General features: G+C 53.8%; 1 protein-coding gene across 1 annotated transcript; it reads left to right on the top strand.

Moving 5' to 3' along the window:
• The first annotated feature begins 9,402 nt into the window (after positions 1-9,402).
• On the top strand, positions 9,403-13,517 carry SPATA3 (spermatogenesis associated 3). Its single transcript, XM_060151242.1, has 3 exons — positions 9,403-9,703; positions 11,202-11,376; positions 13,390-13,517. The coding sequence occupies exons 1-3, from the start codon at positions 9,403-9,405 to the stop codon at positions 13,493-13,495; spliced, it is 582 nt and encodes a 193-aa protein (XP_060007225.1). The 3' UTR covers positions 13,496-13,517.
• Positions 13,518-14,138: the final 621 nt, after the last annotated feature.

Raw genomic sequence — 14,138 nt, 5'->3', positions numbered from 1 at the left:
CTCACTGTGCCCATAAAACCGTGTATCTAGAAGCCTCTGCAACCAAGTGGGGGGCTTGTCCCAGGGGCTCCCCTCTCCCCCATCTCTTCCGTCCCCTTCTCCACCACCCACCACAGCCAGGATTAGCCTCCAGAAGCCAGTATGAGAGAGGGTCAGCCCTACCTCTCAGCCTCAGGATGCTGTGGTACTCACTGTGTCCTGGCAGCCACCTATAATCTGTAGCCAGTCAAATCTGGATTTAGATCCCAGACCCACCACTCATTAGCTGGTTGAATTTGGACAAGTTACCTAACCTTCTGAACCTCGGTTTCTGCATCTGTAACTTGGAGACAGTGCTCTCTCCATTGCTGGCTTACACTAAAGGTGATATAAGTAAACATCTAGCAAGTAGAAGGATCTCAATTAATGGGGGTAATTATTATTAGACACCAAGGAGAATCTGTTAAATGTTCCTCAGTATCTACTCACCCCTTCTTCCTTTTTGTAATAGAAATGCCAAAGGATTACCTGGGTGCCTGGCCACCCAAGCAGAGGCCCCATGTCTCAGCCTCCTCTGTAGCCAACGTGGTCACGTAGCTAGTTCTTGCCAGTGGAATGTGAATGGAAATGATGTGCCCAGCTTCTGAGTCATGCCCTAGAAAGGATGCTGCCTTCCCTTCCCTCTTGCCTTTCCATCCTCCCACTGGCTGGGGAGATGGAGGGTCCTGGGCCAGCTGCCCTGGAAGCAGGAAAGGAAGCTACCTGTTGAGGGTAGAAGACCCTCTACACCACCCCTGGATCACTGACCTCAGAAGAAATAATCGCCCTTTCTAGGACAGTGTATCTGGACCTCTTTGTTACATCAACTTGGATGAACCATGAAAGAGTTTAAAGTTGCAGGTTCTTTGGTTGGCCTAAAGATTAAATCGACATAAAACAGAATAACAGGAGAAAAACAAATTTAATTTTGTACATGCGGGAGCCCCCATAAAAATACGAGACTCCAACGCAGTCAGGCAGCTGAGGCTTCTATACCGTCCTAAGCTAAGGAACGGGATAGAGGCCTGGGGCTCCAGAGGGGGGCAGGGCCGTTCACAGGAAGATGAGAAGAGCAAACGGTTGGCATCAGGTGTTTGCCCTGCCATGCAGGTAAGTCTATCTGATTTTTTTGTAAGTTTTCTCCGGTCGTAGCTCTCTTTCTGGTACAACACCCCTATCTTTTAGGCAGTTGAGGGAGAGGTAAAAATCTTTTCCTAAGCTTGCTGCGTCTTGATTGTTTTCACCTCAAAGTAACCCACATGCCAAAGGGGCACATTTTGGTTTTGGGGTGGCATATTCTGCTCCCCTTCAAAGTGTATGCTCAGGAGTCTTAGTATTCCCTCTTTAACACCAATTCATAGAGCCCTGGCCTTAGTGTCAGTTCTTAGGTCTCTCTCTCTCCTGCCCCAAAAAAGACCCCCAAAGGCCTGGGCCCAGAGAATTGCAGGGATGGCTGGACTCCAGCCTCATCTTCCTGCTCTGTAGGGTCCCACTGAGGCTGGGAGCCCTGCCACCCCTCTACTCCTCTCCCTGTGCTGTGGCTTCACTGTGCCCAGGGGCGTGGCCCAGGTGGGACCCTTTGTCAGTGACACTTAAGTCCTAACCTTCTGGTGAAGGCAATCTACTCTGTCAGTTAAATACGAGGGTCCTCTGATAACTGTTCCCCTGACGGTTGAACTGGCAACGAAGGGCACAGCACTGACCCCTGGCGGCCCTGACCCGCTGTTGCCCCCAGTCAGTGGGGAGAGAGCAGGGGAGGAAAGCACGCTTCCTCCTTACAGTTCGAATCTGTGTATTGGGAGTCCGGGACCACTAGTCTTTCCTAAACTGGCACTCCCCAGTTCAGGACTTGTTGATAAAAACTGGTTTAAAAAGCACAGGTCAAGCCCAGGCCCAGGTAGGGCCTCCTATGTCCCGCGGTAATCTACATCTTGAGAGTCCACACTCAGGTCCACCTGTGTGGTGGGTTGGCAGGTCTGATTCATCCTGGATGAAACTAGCATCATTTTTTTAAAATTTTTATTTATTTTATTTATTTATTCTTGGCTGCATTGGGTCTTCGTTGCTGTGTGTGGGCTTCCTCTAGTTGCGGCGAGCGGGGGCTACTCCTCGGTGTGGTTCGCCAGCTTATTGAAGTGACTTCTCTTGTTGTAGAGCATGGACTGTAAGTGCGCAGGCTTCAGTAGTTGTGGGGCGGGTGCATGGGCTTAGTTGCTCTGCGGATGTGGGATCTTCCCGGACCAGGGGTCAAACCCGTGTCCCCTGCCTTGGCAGGCGGATTCTTAACCACTGCGCCACCAGGGAAGTCCTGAAACTAACATCATTTTAAAATGCAGGGACCCAGGGACTGGGTCACACAGCCAAGGCAGGGAAATGGGTTTGAGCCCTGATCCGGGAAGATCCCACATGCCGCAGAGCAACTAAGCCCATGCACCACATCTACTGAGCCTGCGCTCTAGAGCCCGCGAGCCACAGCTACTGAGCCCGCGAGCCACAACTGCTGAAGCCTGCGCACTTACAGTCCGTGCTCCGCCACTGCAACGAGAAGCCCGCGCACCGCACCGAGGAGTAGCCCCACTTGCTGCAACTAGAGAAAGCTTGCACACAGCAACGAAGACCCAACGCAGCCAAAAATTAATTAATTAATTAATTTTAAAAAACCCACAGTGACAGTGACTCAGTGTTCTAGAGAAAGGCACCCAATAAATTCCTGACTCTGACTGCTCAGATTCACTGAGGAAAGGGAAGTGGGCTGGAATGTTTTCATCGACACTGTCCAGATGGAGGGTGATCTGGGTCTCTTTGGGCCAAGGCTGAAAAACCAGGATGGAGAAAGAAAGAGTCCCCCCAGCACCGTCCAACCTGCTTCTGCAAAGCTGCTGGGGGCTTCTGCCTTCACCTAGTCCTCCCGAGGCTACCTGGCCTGGGGCTTCCGGAGCCTTTAGCAGGATTCCAGCTCAGAGTTTTCTGATTGGCAGCTTGCTTTTCAGAGTCTTTAATCTTTATGCTTTTCAAAACCATTTTAAGCAACCTGGTAAAGTTCATTCAAAAAAAATAATAATAAATGGAAAAATTTTCCCCACCATTGAGTTCCCAGTCACTGCGGCTGTCCTGGGTACCTCAGTCCTCCCTCCCCCAGACTCTCTTTGCTCACCTCATGTGCTAGGCAGATAAGGAGTTTTTATGCTTTTTGTTCTGTTTTGTTTTGTTTTCCTGGCACTTTGACAGACCTCTGGTGCCCTGTGAGATAACAGAATATATATATATATATATATATATATATATATATATATATATATATATATAAAGAACAGTAGGAGTATCTCTTGTTCAAATATTTGGTCTTCGACCCTGGTTCCTGGGACTGAGCTTCTAGATCCCTTGGAATTTCCTGGATGATGGGAGTTTCTTTTGTTCTAATGAGGCCACTCTGGGTGGGCTTGTGGATGGGAGCTGGTCACCGGAAAGACCAGCCATGATTAGAAGCTTGGAATATTCAGCCCCATCCCCCATTCTCCAGAGAGGGCAGATGGGCTGGAAATGGAGTTAATAATTGATTTTGCCTGCGTGAGGAGGCCTTCCCCAAACCCCAAACAGTATGGCATTTGGAGAGTTTCCCGGTTGGTAAACACAAGTGTGGGGAGAGTGGTGCACCCGGAGAGGGCACGGAAGCTCCACACCCCTCCACGCACACTTCGCCCCATACATCTCCTCCAGCTGGGTGTTCATCTGTATCCTTTATCATATTGCTTTGTCATAAACTGGTAAACTGTTTTCCTGAGCTCTGTGGGCCACTCAAGCAAATTAATCAAACCTGAGGAGGGGGTCATGGGAGCCCCCTGTTTACAGCTGATCAGTCAGAAGCACAGGTAATAACCTGGACTTGGGATCAGCATGGGGGAAGCAGGGGGGCCGTCTCGGGGGACAGCACCCTTAACCCGTGAGACTTTACACTTTCTCCAGGTGGATAGTGTCAGAACTGAGTAAAATTGTAGAATACAGAATTGTCTGGGGGGGGGGAACCCACACATTTGGTGGCCAGAAGTGGCGGTGAAGTGTTCTGTGTGAGGTGTAAAGGAGAAACAGAGGCAGGAAAGACTGAGTTTCTCAAATGCATACCCAGAGAAGGCTGGAACTGAGGGGACCCCCGTAAGCATCTCTTGCAGCCCCATCAGTGTATAACAGCTCAGGACTCTGGCTCCCAGATCACCCAGACAGCAGCCAGGCCTCCCTCCTAGGGTGCAGCCACCTAGAACCAGCCTCTCTCTTCCTCACTGCCATTCAAACTCTCCAGGCGCAGTGAGCATCCGGGCCCCCTGCTTCTTAAATGCCCTGAGTGCCCAAAAATCCATTTTACTTGGAGGCTTGGGCACAATGATCCATCCCTGGAATAAAGGGATTTGTCCTTTTGACACCAAAGACATACAAAATGATAGCGAAACTAGCCACTGCCAGTGTTACACTGACACCCACAGCAGCTTCCCTGTGTTGGAAGATTTCCAAAGAATAGGGGGCAGAGGCCCTTGGTCACGACAGGAAGAGGTAGGGCGCAGGGGTACTGTGACATCCTCCAGGGAAGGGCAGCTTTTCCCTTGGCCATCGGAGGCCCCGGCCCAGAGGGGCAAGAGAGCCGGACGGGACATGGAGCCCGGGGCCCAGCCCTCCAGGGCCCCGGGGGACGGGAAGGCCGAGCCACAGCAACAGGCCCTCGCTCAGTCCATCGAGGGCCACGGCCAGGTAGTGCTGCTGGGCGAGCTCTGGAAGCAGGATGAGTGCTGTGTGGCGCTGCAGAACATTCTGGAGCAGGGCCCGACCGATCAGCCCTCTCGGCCCTCATCCATCCGAGCCACGAGCGGCCATAGCAGCTCCAGCATCTGAGCCAGGCGGCGGCTCAAGCGCTCCGGAGACAGTTCGCGGAGGTGCGCCGATTGCCCGGCCGCCAAGTCCAAGCGCTGCACGCAGAAGCAGCCCTGGGAGCGGCGCAAGGCTGGGGACTCGCAAGAGCGCAAGCGTGAGGCGGCTCGGGCTGCGGCTCCGGCTCCGGGCTGGCGGAAGACGCGGCGTCGGGCTGCCAAGACCCTAGGCAGCCGCCGGCGGCGCCCTCGCCCCGCGAGCGGCTGCTCCTAGTGTCGCGCCGCGCGTCCGCGCTGCGCTCTCAGCTGCCGCGGCTGCAGCTGCTCCTGCAGCAGGTGCGCGACCAGGGCCACCGCCCGCCCCCCGCGCTCGTCGGGATCGTCGTGCAGCCCCGGCGCGACGAGGCAGCCGAGGCGCGCCGCCGCATGGAGACCCTGCTCTGCAGCGCCTTCGCCCCGCACAGCGCCTCCGAGGAGGTGCACACGGCCGTGTTCTGCCCCAGCCGCCCCGAGGGCACCCTGGACCTCCAGCTGGCCGCCAGCGGAGCGCACAAAGGCGCGTCGCCGGGCTGCGTCCCCCTAGTGGATCGGGCGACCCAGACGGATGGTGAGGGGCCCGAGGGCGGGGGCCCGGAACGCCAGGTTGCCACGGGCGTCCCCGGGTGGGAAACTAATACAAAGGGAGTTCCCTGACCTTGCTGGTCCCGAGTAGTAGACAAATCCCCCGTGCCACAGTCCCTCTCCTAACGCCTCCACGTAACTCCGTTTTGGGTAAATATGAACTAGATTTCTCGCCCCAGGTGTCTCGCCGGGGTAATCTCGGGTCAAAAATGTTCGAATTCACTTCAAGTGTAGTTAAAGCTCCCACCAACCCACCCGACTCCCTTCCGCCTTGCCCACTGCTCCCAATCAAGCTTTTCTAAGGTCCAGATTCGGGAGTGTGTAGCTCCCGGCCCCACCCCCTCCTCTCCACGTCCACTATTCCTTGCCTGGTTCCTTAGTCTCCTCCAAGGAATCGCAACTACCATAAAAAACATGCCTATGGTGAGCCAGGCACTGTCCTAAGGGCTTTTCACGACTAATCCTCACAACCCTCTAAGGAAGGCGCTGTGTTGGAGTAGCCCCGGTCCCCCACGCTCCTCGCCCCCAAGGCAGGATTCTTAGCCACAGCCCTTGAAACCCTTCCTATCAAGGAATCCAGGCCTGTGGCCCCAGTGGGTTGATCTGTGGGTCTGAGGGCCACCGGCCGCTCCTAAATGAGCACCAAGTGCCTCTGCTGCCCAGAGCCCTTCCAGGGGCAACAGTTGGGAAGAAGGAAGTGCTCTGGGCTCGGTAGCCCACAGCCCACTCCCGGGAGGCTCTGACGCCCTTCTGCTGGTGACCAGAGCACGTTGTCTCCTCCGCCGATTAGCTGCCCTTCCGACACGTGGGGGTGAAGGGTCAGTTGCTGTCTGTGGTACCATCCAGATCTAAGATGCTAGTTTCAGGACAAACGGTGACTGCTTGTTCTGGGTGCCCAAGACCCACCCAGAGGGCGAGAACTACCAGGGACCCTCTGGTCAGGCCCGCATCCTGACTACCTAACTTTGAGCCCTTTAGACTCATTCTTCTCGCTCTCCTAAATAGTCCACGAGGTCTTCCCATGTCTGGCTTTCCTGCTTCAGAAAGCCCCTTGCCTGGGGGCTGTTCCCACCATGATCCTCAGGCAGGTCCAGAAAATCCCAGGCCGTCTTTGCAAACAAGCCGTTCGTGATGCAGCTCCAAGCTGCCTTGTCCCCGCTCGGCCACACCCAGCCTGCCTTCAACGATTCCCCGTGTGTTCCTCGGCCTCCCACCGTCACCTTCAAGCAGACTGCATTGAGCCCCTTCTCTGGACTTTGGCCCTAGATAAGACGAGGGTAGAAATCATTCTAACCCCACGTAGGATGTGATCTGGGGCCCAGAGAGGGAGAGATTGCTTCCAGTTGGGGACCTACAGGAAGGCTTTTTATGAGGAGATGGGTCCACTGGAGGTGAATCTTGATGATGGGAAGTGTTATGACAGAGAGGGAGAGGGGCTTGATGGAGAGGAAAGGGCTTCCACAAATGCAGGAAAGTGAGGCATGTTCACCAGACCTCTGGTGCTCACGGTCAGCTGGAGCCGGACACGGTAGCAGCAAGGTGGCCGATAAGCCCGGGACAGCGCGCCGTGACCGTGTTATGGAGGTGTCAGACTTCCGGGCTTGAAACGTGTGCTCAAGTCAGAAGGCAGAGGGGAAAATATTTTAGCTAAAACTATTGCAGTGCCATTCTTCCTCATCCTTCTGGGACAACCTCTCACTCCACAAGTGCCTGTCTCTCTGCTTCTTGGGATCACGCTTGCTATCTTCTCCACTGTCATGGAAAAACTCCCCACTCCTCCTGAAGCCTGACCCTCTGTGTTTCCTTCATCGCTCTCCCGGGGAACAAGGATTTGTTATCTGTGTCCTGTTTGGCTCCTTGGTGTGAAATGGAATGTTTCTTTCATTGGTACCAGGAAATCCTACCCATATATGTCTGCCCCTCTCTAATTCATTTAAACCAGTGGTTCTCAATGGGGCAATTTCTCTCTCTCTCTCTCTCTCTCTCTCTCTCTCTCTCTCTCACACACACACACACACACACACACACATACACACACACACAAGCACACAACATCCTGGGGACATTTAGCAATGTCAGTAGACATTTTGGGTTGTCGCAACTTCGGGGGAGGGATAGTTGCTACTGTCATCTAGTGGGCAGAGGCCAGGGACACTACTAAACCAATTCCAGTGAAGGATGGCCTCACAAGAAAGAATTATCCGACCCAAAATGTCAATAGGGCTGAGGTTGAGAAACCCTGGTTTAAACCAGGTTGCGGCCCTCAGTCAAAAGCCCGTTGGTGCCTGAAAATCGAATTTTGCAGACATAAATGCCTTAGGAGTTCCTGACCTGTCTGCTAAATCTGGACAGTGTTCCTGACTGAGGTTTCCAGTCTCTCTGATTCAAAACTGAATCCCCCGCCGAGGGATCCATTGCTCTCAACTTCAGGGAATCACCACCTTCTTGTAGACTCACTTGTTCCGTGAACATCCACACGCCAAGGGTCAACCAAATTCAATCCACCTTCTTTGATCTGAGCTTCCTTTCCTTTCTAATCCTTCATGCCTTTGTTTTCTTCAGTCCTATCAAGGGGTTTTAAAATTCATCCATTTTAAGGCCTGCATCATTATCTGACTCCCTATTGCCTTCTGGAGTCATGAAATGAAAGAGCCCCGAATGGGACTTTAGCCTTGTCAATGCCTCCAACCAGCTGTGTGACCTTGGGAAGGTAATTTAACTTCTCTGAACCTCAGTGTCTCTTCTGCAAAAAAGAATCATTAAGGTCTTTTCAGGCTCTATAATCCTTAAAATACGTCCTGTCCATTTTATGTCTCATGTCAGGTCTGGCCTTATGTGAGGGCTCCTCCTAGGTAGGTCTGCCCTAAACCATATGCTGGGGCAAGCGTATGAGTCCCCAGATTCCAGGGGTTCAGTCGAAACCTCAACCACCTAGTGGTGCATTAATGTTGGAGGCGGAGTCTCCTAATGTGAACACGTTCTACATTGCAGTCAAAGTGTGAAGTTTAAGGTTGTCTTTCTAAAGTGCTATTTCCTGTTCTTTCCTAAAATGAAAATTACATTGTTAACTTCGAGGAAGGGTCACAGTCCCCTAACTGGCAGGACAAGTTGGGAGTTTGAGAGGTGGTCTGCCAGTTGTCAGTGTAGTGAGCTTCAGAAGTTTAGTTTTCCAAACAGCTGTTGTGTTTTTAGGGGAAATTCTTTTGCCAATTGCGATGGTTCTTATCAAAGTTGGGGAACCCCCCCAGCCCTTTCCCATAGCGGGGAGGGCCGGCTTTGGGAGAAGGGGGAAGCCGCTCCGTATAGGATAATCTGCGGGGGGGGGGGGAGACAACTGACATAGCAGAAGGCTGCAGGCCTTCCACGGACCCCCAGATCTTTAGTTAAAACTCACAAAATGCATGGTGAAGTTGTTTGTTTGTCCGTTTGTTTGCTTGGGGGGGGGTATGTGAAAACCAGTGACAGAGCGAGCATCACAGCCAGGCTGTCTTAAAGAGGAACAGCACACAGGGACCCAGGAACACACCAGCAAGCAGGTACCTGAAAGAGGCACTCGGGGGACAGAATTGTGGGCGTCCAAGTTTCCACGGGCCCCGAGGCCAGCGTTCGCCAGGTGCCCAGGTCCGTGAGGGGCACGGCAGCTGCTCTCCACCCATCCGCAGGAGCCGAGGAGGAAGGAGGACAGCAGGCTGGTGTCGGCAGAGAAGACTGTCCCCAGCACCCTGCCGTGGGAGCCACCCTGGCTTTTGTGACCTCACAGGAGGGGTGTGGGTGACCCTTTCCTGTGGGCCCTGGGCTCAGACGGAAGCCAGAGCCTCCCCGCAGGGCAGGGGCACACGGCCCCTCGGGGAGGGAGTCAGGAGATTAGGCAGATCCACGTAGGTGCACGTTTAGGTGAGGAGGACCCACCATGAAGAAGGGCAAGGGGCAGAAGTCGAAGGCCAGGCGCCGAGGCTCCGCCTCCCAGCACGCCAGCTCCGAAGGCACCGGATCCAGCCCGCAGCCGCCCAGCCCCCCGCCCACCCGGCCGCCGCCCAGCAGCCCGACCACGCCGCCGCCCAGCTCTGGAGTCACCTCACAGCCCAGCAGTGAATCCGTCCCCCCGCAGCCCGGGCCCCAGGCTCTCCCAGCTCCCGACGTCAGCCGCTGGGCTCGGGGCGTCGCGTCTCCGGACACTGGCACAAAAGCATCCCCTCGATCCAGCAAAACAGGTGGGCAGCCTGCCTGCCTGAGTGGTTCTAGCCTTCCTGCTGATGGAGTCCCAGGGCTGCCCCAGAGGCTGACACTTTTCTTATTGGGGACTGATGCCTGGTTAACGTGTGTTCTGGAACGGTGCGTGGGGAGTGCGAGGGGTTTGGGTTTTGTTTTTTTACCCAGGAGACCAGGATTCCTGGGTTTTGTCATTCCTCACCATACCGAGTCTCTCTGAAGACAGCCACGCAAACATATTAACATTCAGCGTGGCTCGGTGGTAATCCTAGCTCACTGGGAGTCAGAAGTACCACGTGGCTGCTAAGAAATAAACACCAAGGCTGCATTAGTACGAGAATACAGTTAAGGACAAGGGAGGCGGTCATACCGCTTTACTCTGTCCTCATCAGGCCACTTGTGTGCTGTAAAAGATGCCCAGCGATCTAGTCCAAGGAAGATAGTCCAGGTTGGGGGGATGAGAAGGGTGGCGGGGAGGCAAGAACCTTCTGGTGTATGAGAGCCGGTTGAGGGAATTGGAGGATATGTCTGTCAGCTGGAAGATGTGAGTAGATTTGTTCCATGTTGTCCTCAGATGTCTGACTAAGGGTCCCTGGATAGGGTTGCCAGATAAAATACAGGCCACCCAGTCAAATTTGAATCTCAGATAAGCAACACATGATTTTTAGTATAATAAGTGTGTTATGAATATTGCGCGGGCGTCCTGTATTTTTATTTGCTAAATCTGGCGACTTACCCTTGGAAAACACTGGAGAAGGCAGATTTCTGCTCAGCGTTAAAAAAAATCCAACAGTTAGCTCTCTCTGAAAATGGAACGGCTGTCCAATGGAAAGCAGTCCCCCATCTTCTTGGGTAGCCAGGGTCCAAATGAGCATTGGAGCGTGTCGAGGGAACTCACACAGGCAAAATCAATTATTACCTCTCCACGTTCCTCTGGGACCCACAGCCCAGGACAGCAATGGGAGGTGAGCTTGGGGAAGTATTTCAAAGACTGTCCACTGGAGTAGCAGTTGTCTTCTGGTTGAATCCGAGAGCCCCAGAGAAATGGAACGTGACCGCTCCAGTTGCAGGAATCTCAGTGCCACTTCTTCTAGGATGGACAGTCACCTGCTGCCGTCCCTTCCTGTGAATTCCACAGAAAGAGCACAGAATTGAGTTAGAAATCCTGCGTTGAAGCCCACTTCTTCCATCTCCTTGCTATCAGAGCACGTCTCTTCTATTCTTTGAGCCTCGGTTTCCATATCTGTAGGCTGAGAATAACCACATTCCTTTTCACAGGATTGTTCTGATGATTGAATGAGATGGATAATGCCGTATAGAACACTGTACAGGTGTCAGCTGTTACATCGGTGTTCTTCGTATTATTCCCAGGTAGCACCAGTCTAGAAGACAACTAGTTCCCCATGCAGTTGGTCCTCTCTCCTCTGCACACGCCACTCCTGGTGTGGACACCTCCCGCAGGCAGTGGGCCCCTCACCTCTCTCCTTCTCTGTCCAGCAGGGTCTGTGACGCGAGCGGGCCCGCACGCCTGCTGTTCCTGTTCCGCTTGTCCCGGCAGCTCTGCTTGCTGGCATCGTCTGGGCCTGTGCCACAGCCGCATCTTCGATGTCCTTCTGCCTCGGGCCTGGCCGACCATGCCGGGGAGAGGATTCCCAAACCTCCTCACCTTCTACAGGTCCTAGGGCGCGTGGGGGGCGGGGCCCTCGGGGCACACAGTGTATTAGCAGTCGTGTGTAACTTCTTCCTCTCGGGACTCCCAGGCCCAAAGGAAATCCACGTCCTGGGGGGTTGGCACCCGGGCCTTTCTGACTAGCCCCAGGCCCAGGTACCCCACCTTCATGGAGAGGTGACGACTTTCTTCCTTACCGGGCATGGCTTCTTTGGGGTTCATTTTTCGTCGCTCCATAGGCAGCCTCCTTGCTCACAGCACACTCCCCCACAGTCCGTCCTAAAGTCCCTGTCGCTCCTTCCGCAGCCTGAGCCATAGCCCAACGCTTCCGGCTCCTGACCCGCACACGAACGCCCCCTGGAATTTAGAGATAAATACGATGTAAATCACATAACCCTCGGTGCCAGGAAGACCTCTACCCCCTTCAGCGGGTCTCGGGCTGTTCCTGGCAGCCCCACAGGGGTCTGTCCGTGACCCGGAGGCCCACACAGCACCGCCTGCAGCATCTGCCCTTCTTTTCCTCTCCCACGAAGCCACCAGGTGGCCGCCACTTCTTCTCGTGGGAAGACCCCTGTTGAGGGAACTGGACTGAAGATGTCCCTCACCTTTTCCGGTGGCGCAGGGCTACGCACAAGGGCTGGAGAGGGGCCTCCGCCTACCCCCAGCTCTGGGCCCCAGGGCAGCTCCGCTTATACTCACGTCTTACAAATGTCCACAGAAGAGGCCTTCCGCCTAGGCATCTCCCAGCCCAGAAGCTGAGCCCACCCGTCCTCCATCCCCATCCGGCTCCTCTTCCCAGCCCCTGCCCCACCAAACCCGCTCTCTTGTATGTTCGTGAAAATCACCATCTCTCAGGCATATGAAGAGAGGCAAACAGATACCCAGGTGTGTTGGGAGAACATGCCAGAGTAAAAATACCGTACTGCCTGGTAAGTCAAAGAAGGGCCTGCCCCCCACCCACCATGATCAGCTGTGTTTCCACACACTTAGTGCTTCCGTCCGTTTAGTGCCAAGTTGTGCCCTGGATTCATAAACCAACAAGTAGTAAAACCGACTCTGCATAAGGATACTAGGCACTGGGAGGGAAACCAAAACAGGGAACTTTACCCTTAAAAAGTGTGCAGTCCACATGGTAAGCTAAGATATGTACATTTAGAAACTAATGTGCAGGCCAGGAAGTGATACGTGTCCTATAGGAGATGTTCAAAGAGCTTCACTCCTGAGCTGGGGTCCAGGTAGACGTTGTAGTATCAGTTGTAACTGAGCTGAATCTAAAAGGATTTTAGGATCCTCTATGGCCTATTTTAAAGGGAGAGCTTTCCAGGAGGAGGAAAAGGCACAAGGCAAGGCTTAGAAATAGGAAAGTGACGGGGAGGGGCAGAGTCCAGCCTGGCTGGGATGCAGTCCTAATTCTGCTCAAGTTTCACCTGCTTCCATAATCTTTCCATTTCTCTGTGGAGTGGAGTGTTGACTCTGGGCTTTAAGTACACATTCACATTAGATAAGAATCCCTGCTTTAGTAGGATTTTTGTCCAAATGGATATTGCATCTTGTGAAAGCCTTCCTCAATTAATAGCATAATCATATACTTTCCTTTTCCACCACCTTTGTGGTAGGTGTAGTATGTGGTTTCCTCAGAAGCCTCAACCCCAGAATAGAGCTACATGGTAGGACTACTTCACAGGGTGGTTGTGAAGCTTGAGGAGGACACTGGGTGTGAGGTGTTTAGCACAGGGCCTGGCACACGGCAGCCTTGACTACCTCTGTCACCTTCTCTCTGAGTGTCCAGGGGAGCTGGCATCCCAGGCCAGCCCATCCTCGGATCCTGGGGGGTCCTGTGGTAGAGCTTTATTGGGAGGGGTGCAGGTAGTTGTGTTCCTTTGAGAGGAGGAGCCATAGGGGGAGATGGACATTCCTGTGATCCTGAGGGACCCCACAATTTCCACTTTCCCCTGCATATAGACAGGCACTAAATCCCAGCTGCCCCCCAACCTGTGGGCTTTCTGCTTTGCTTTGCAGAAGACCTGCAAATAAACATTCCACTCATCGTAACTTGCGTGCTCCGAGCCCTTGGGACTGTTGCTGTGGCTCTGGGAGCCCTAGGAGCTGCCTACTACATCACTGAATCCTTGTGAACAAGTCTCCAGGCCTGCGGCCCAGCAGGTATGTGGACCCCCTTCGTGCCCACGGCCCTTTGCAGAGTGATTCTGAAGCCCACTAACTCACCATCCCTGCAGCGCAGGGCTGATGGAATGTCTGTCTCTTCTCTGAATGGAGGAGGCCTCTAGGGGTGGGCGAAGCCCCCAGCCTCTCAGGGGAATCTTGAGAACTGAGTGACTTGTTTCTGGCCTCAGGGTCCACTGGCGCATCTCTCTCAGGCAGCCCTGGACACTCGTGGACAATGCTAGACCCATTGTGGGGTCTTCAAAACAGAGTTTCCCACCTCTCCCCTGGCCTGGGGTTGGTTCCCCTAGTCGTGGACACCAGATAGGAGGAGATGGGAGAGGCGGGGGCAGAGGGTCCTATGCACCTCAGAGCCTTTCCTCCCAACTTTCTCCCTGCCTGTCACGCCATTTCCAGCCCTACCTACCCTTTGTGAACTTCATGTTCCATGGAGCCTTTCTCCCATCTTTGTTATTACTGTTCTCTCCAACCTACTCCATCCCATACTGCAGATGATTTTTATGTACACATGTGGCCTGTCTCCACGCTGTTTTGCAAGATCCTTGAGGGCAGGGAGCATGCCTTCCACAACATCTTCAATCCTC

Source organism: Lagenorhynchus albirostris, chromosome 6, assembly GCF_949774975.1.
Source record: "Lagenorhynchus albirostris chromosome 6, mLagAlb1.1, whole genome shotgun sequence".
In the NCBI taxonomy this organism is placed as follows: Eukaryota; Metazoa; Chordata; class Mammalia; order Artiodactyla; family Delphinidae; genus Lagenorhynchus; species Lagenorhynchus albirostris.
The sequence above is the reverse complement of the archived record's forward strand: the minus strand, read 5'-3'. Positions and strand labels throughout refer to the sequence as shown.

Coding starts and splice junctions, on each gene's coding strand:
- SPATA3 (XM_060151242.1), top strand. CDS start 9,403: ATGAAGAAGGGCAAGGGGCAGAAGTCGAAGGCCAGGCGCCGAGGCTCC. Junction 9,704..11,201: donor CCCTCGATCCAGCAAAACAG/GTGGGCAGCCTG, acceptor TCTGTCCAGCAG/GGTCTGTGACGCGAGCGGGC. Junction 11,377..13,389: donor AACCTCCTCACCTTCTACAG/GTCCTAGGGCGC, acceptor TTTGCTTTGCAG/AAGACCTGCAAATAAACATT.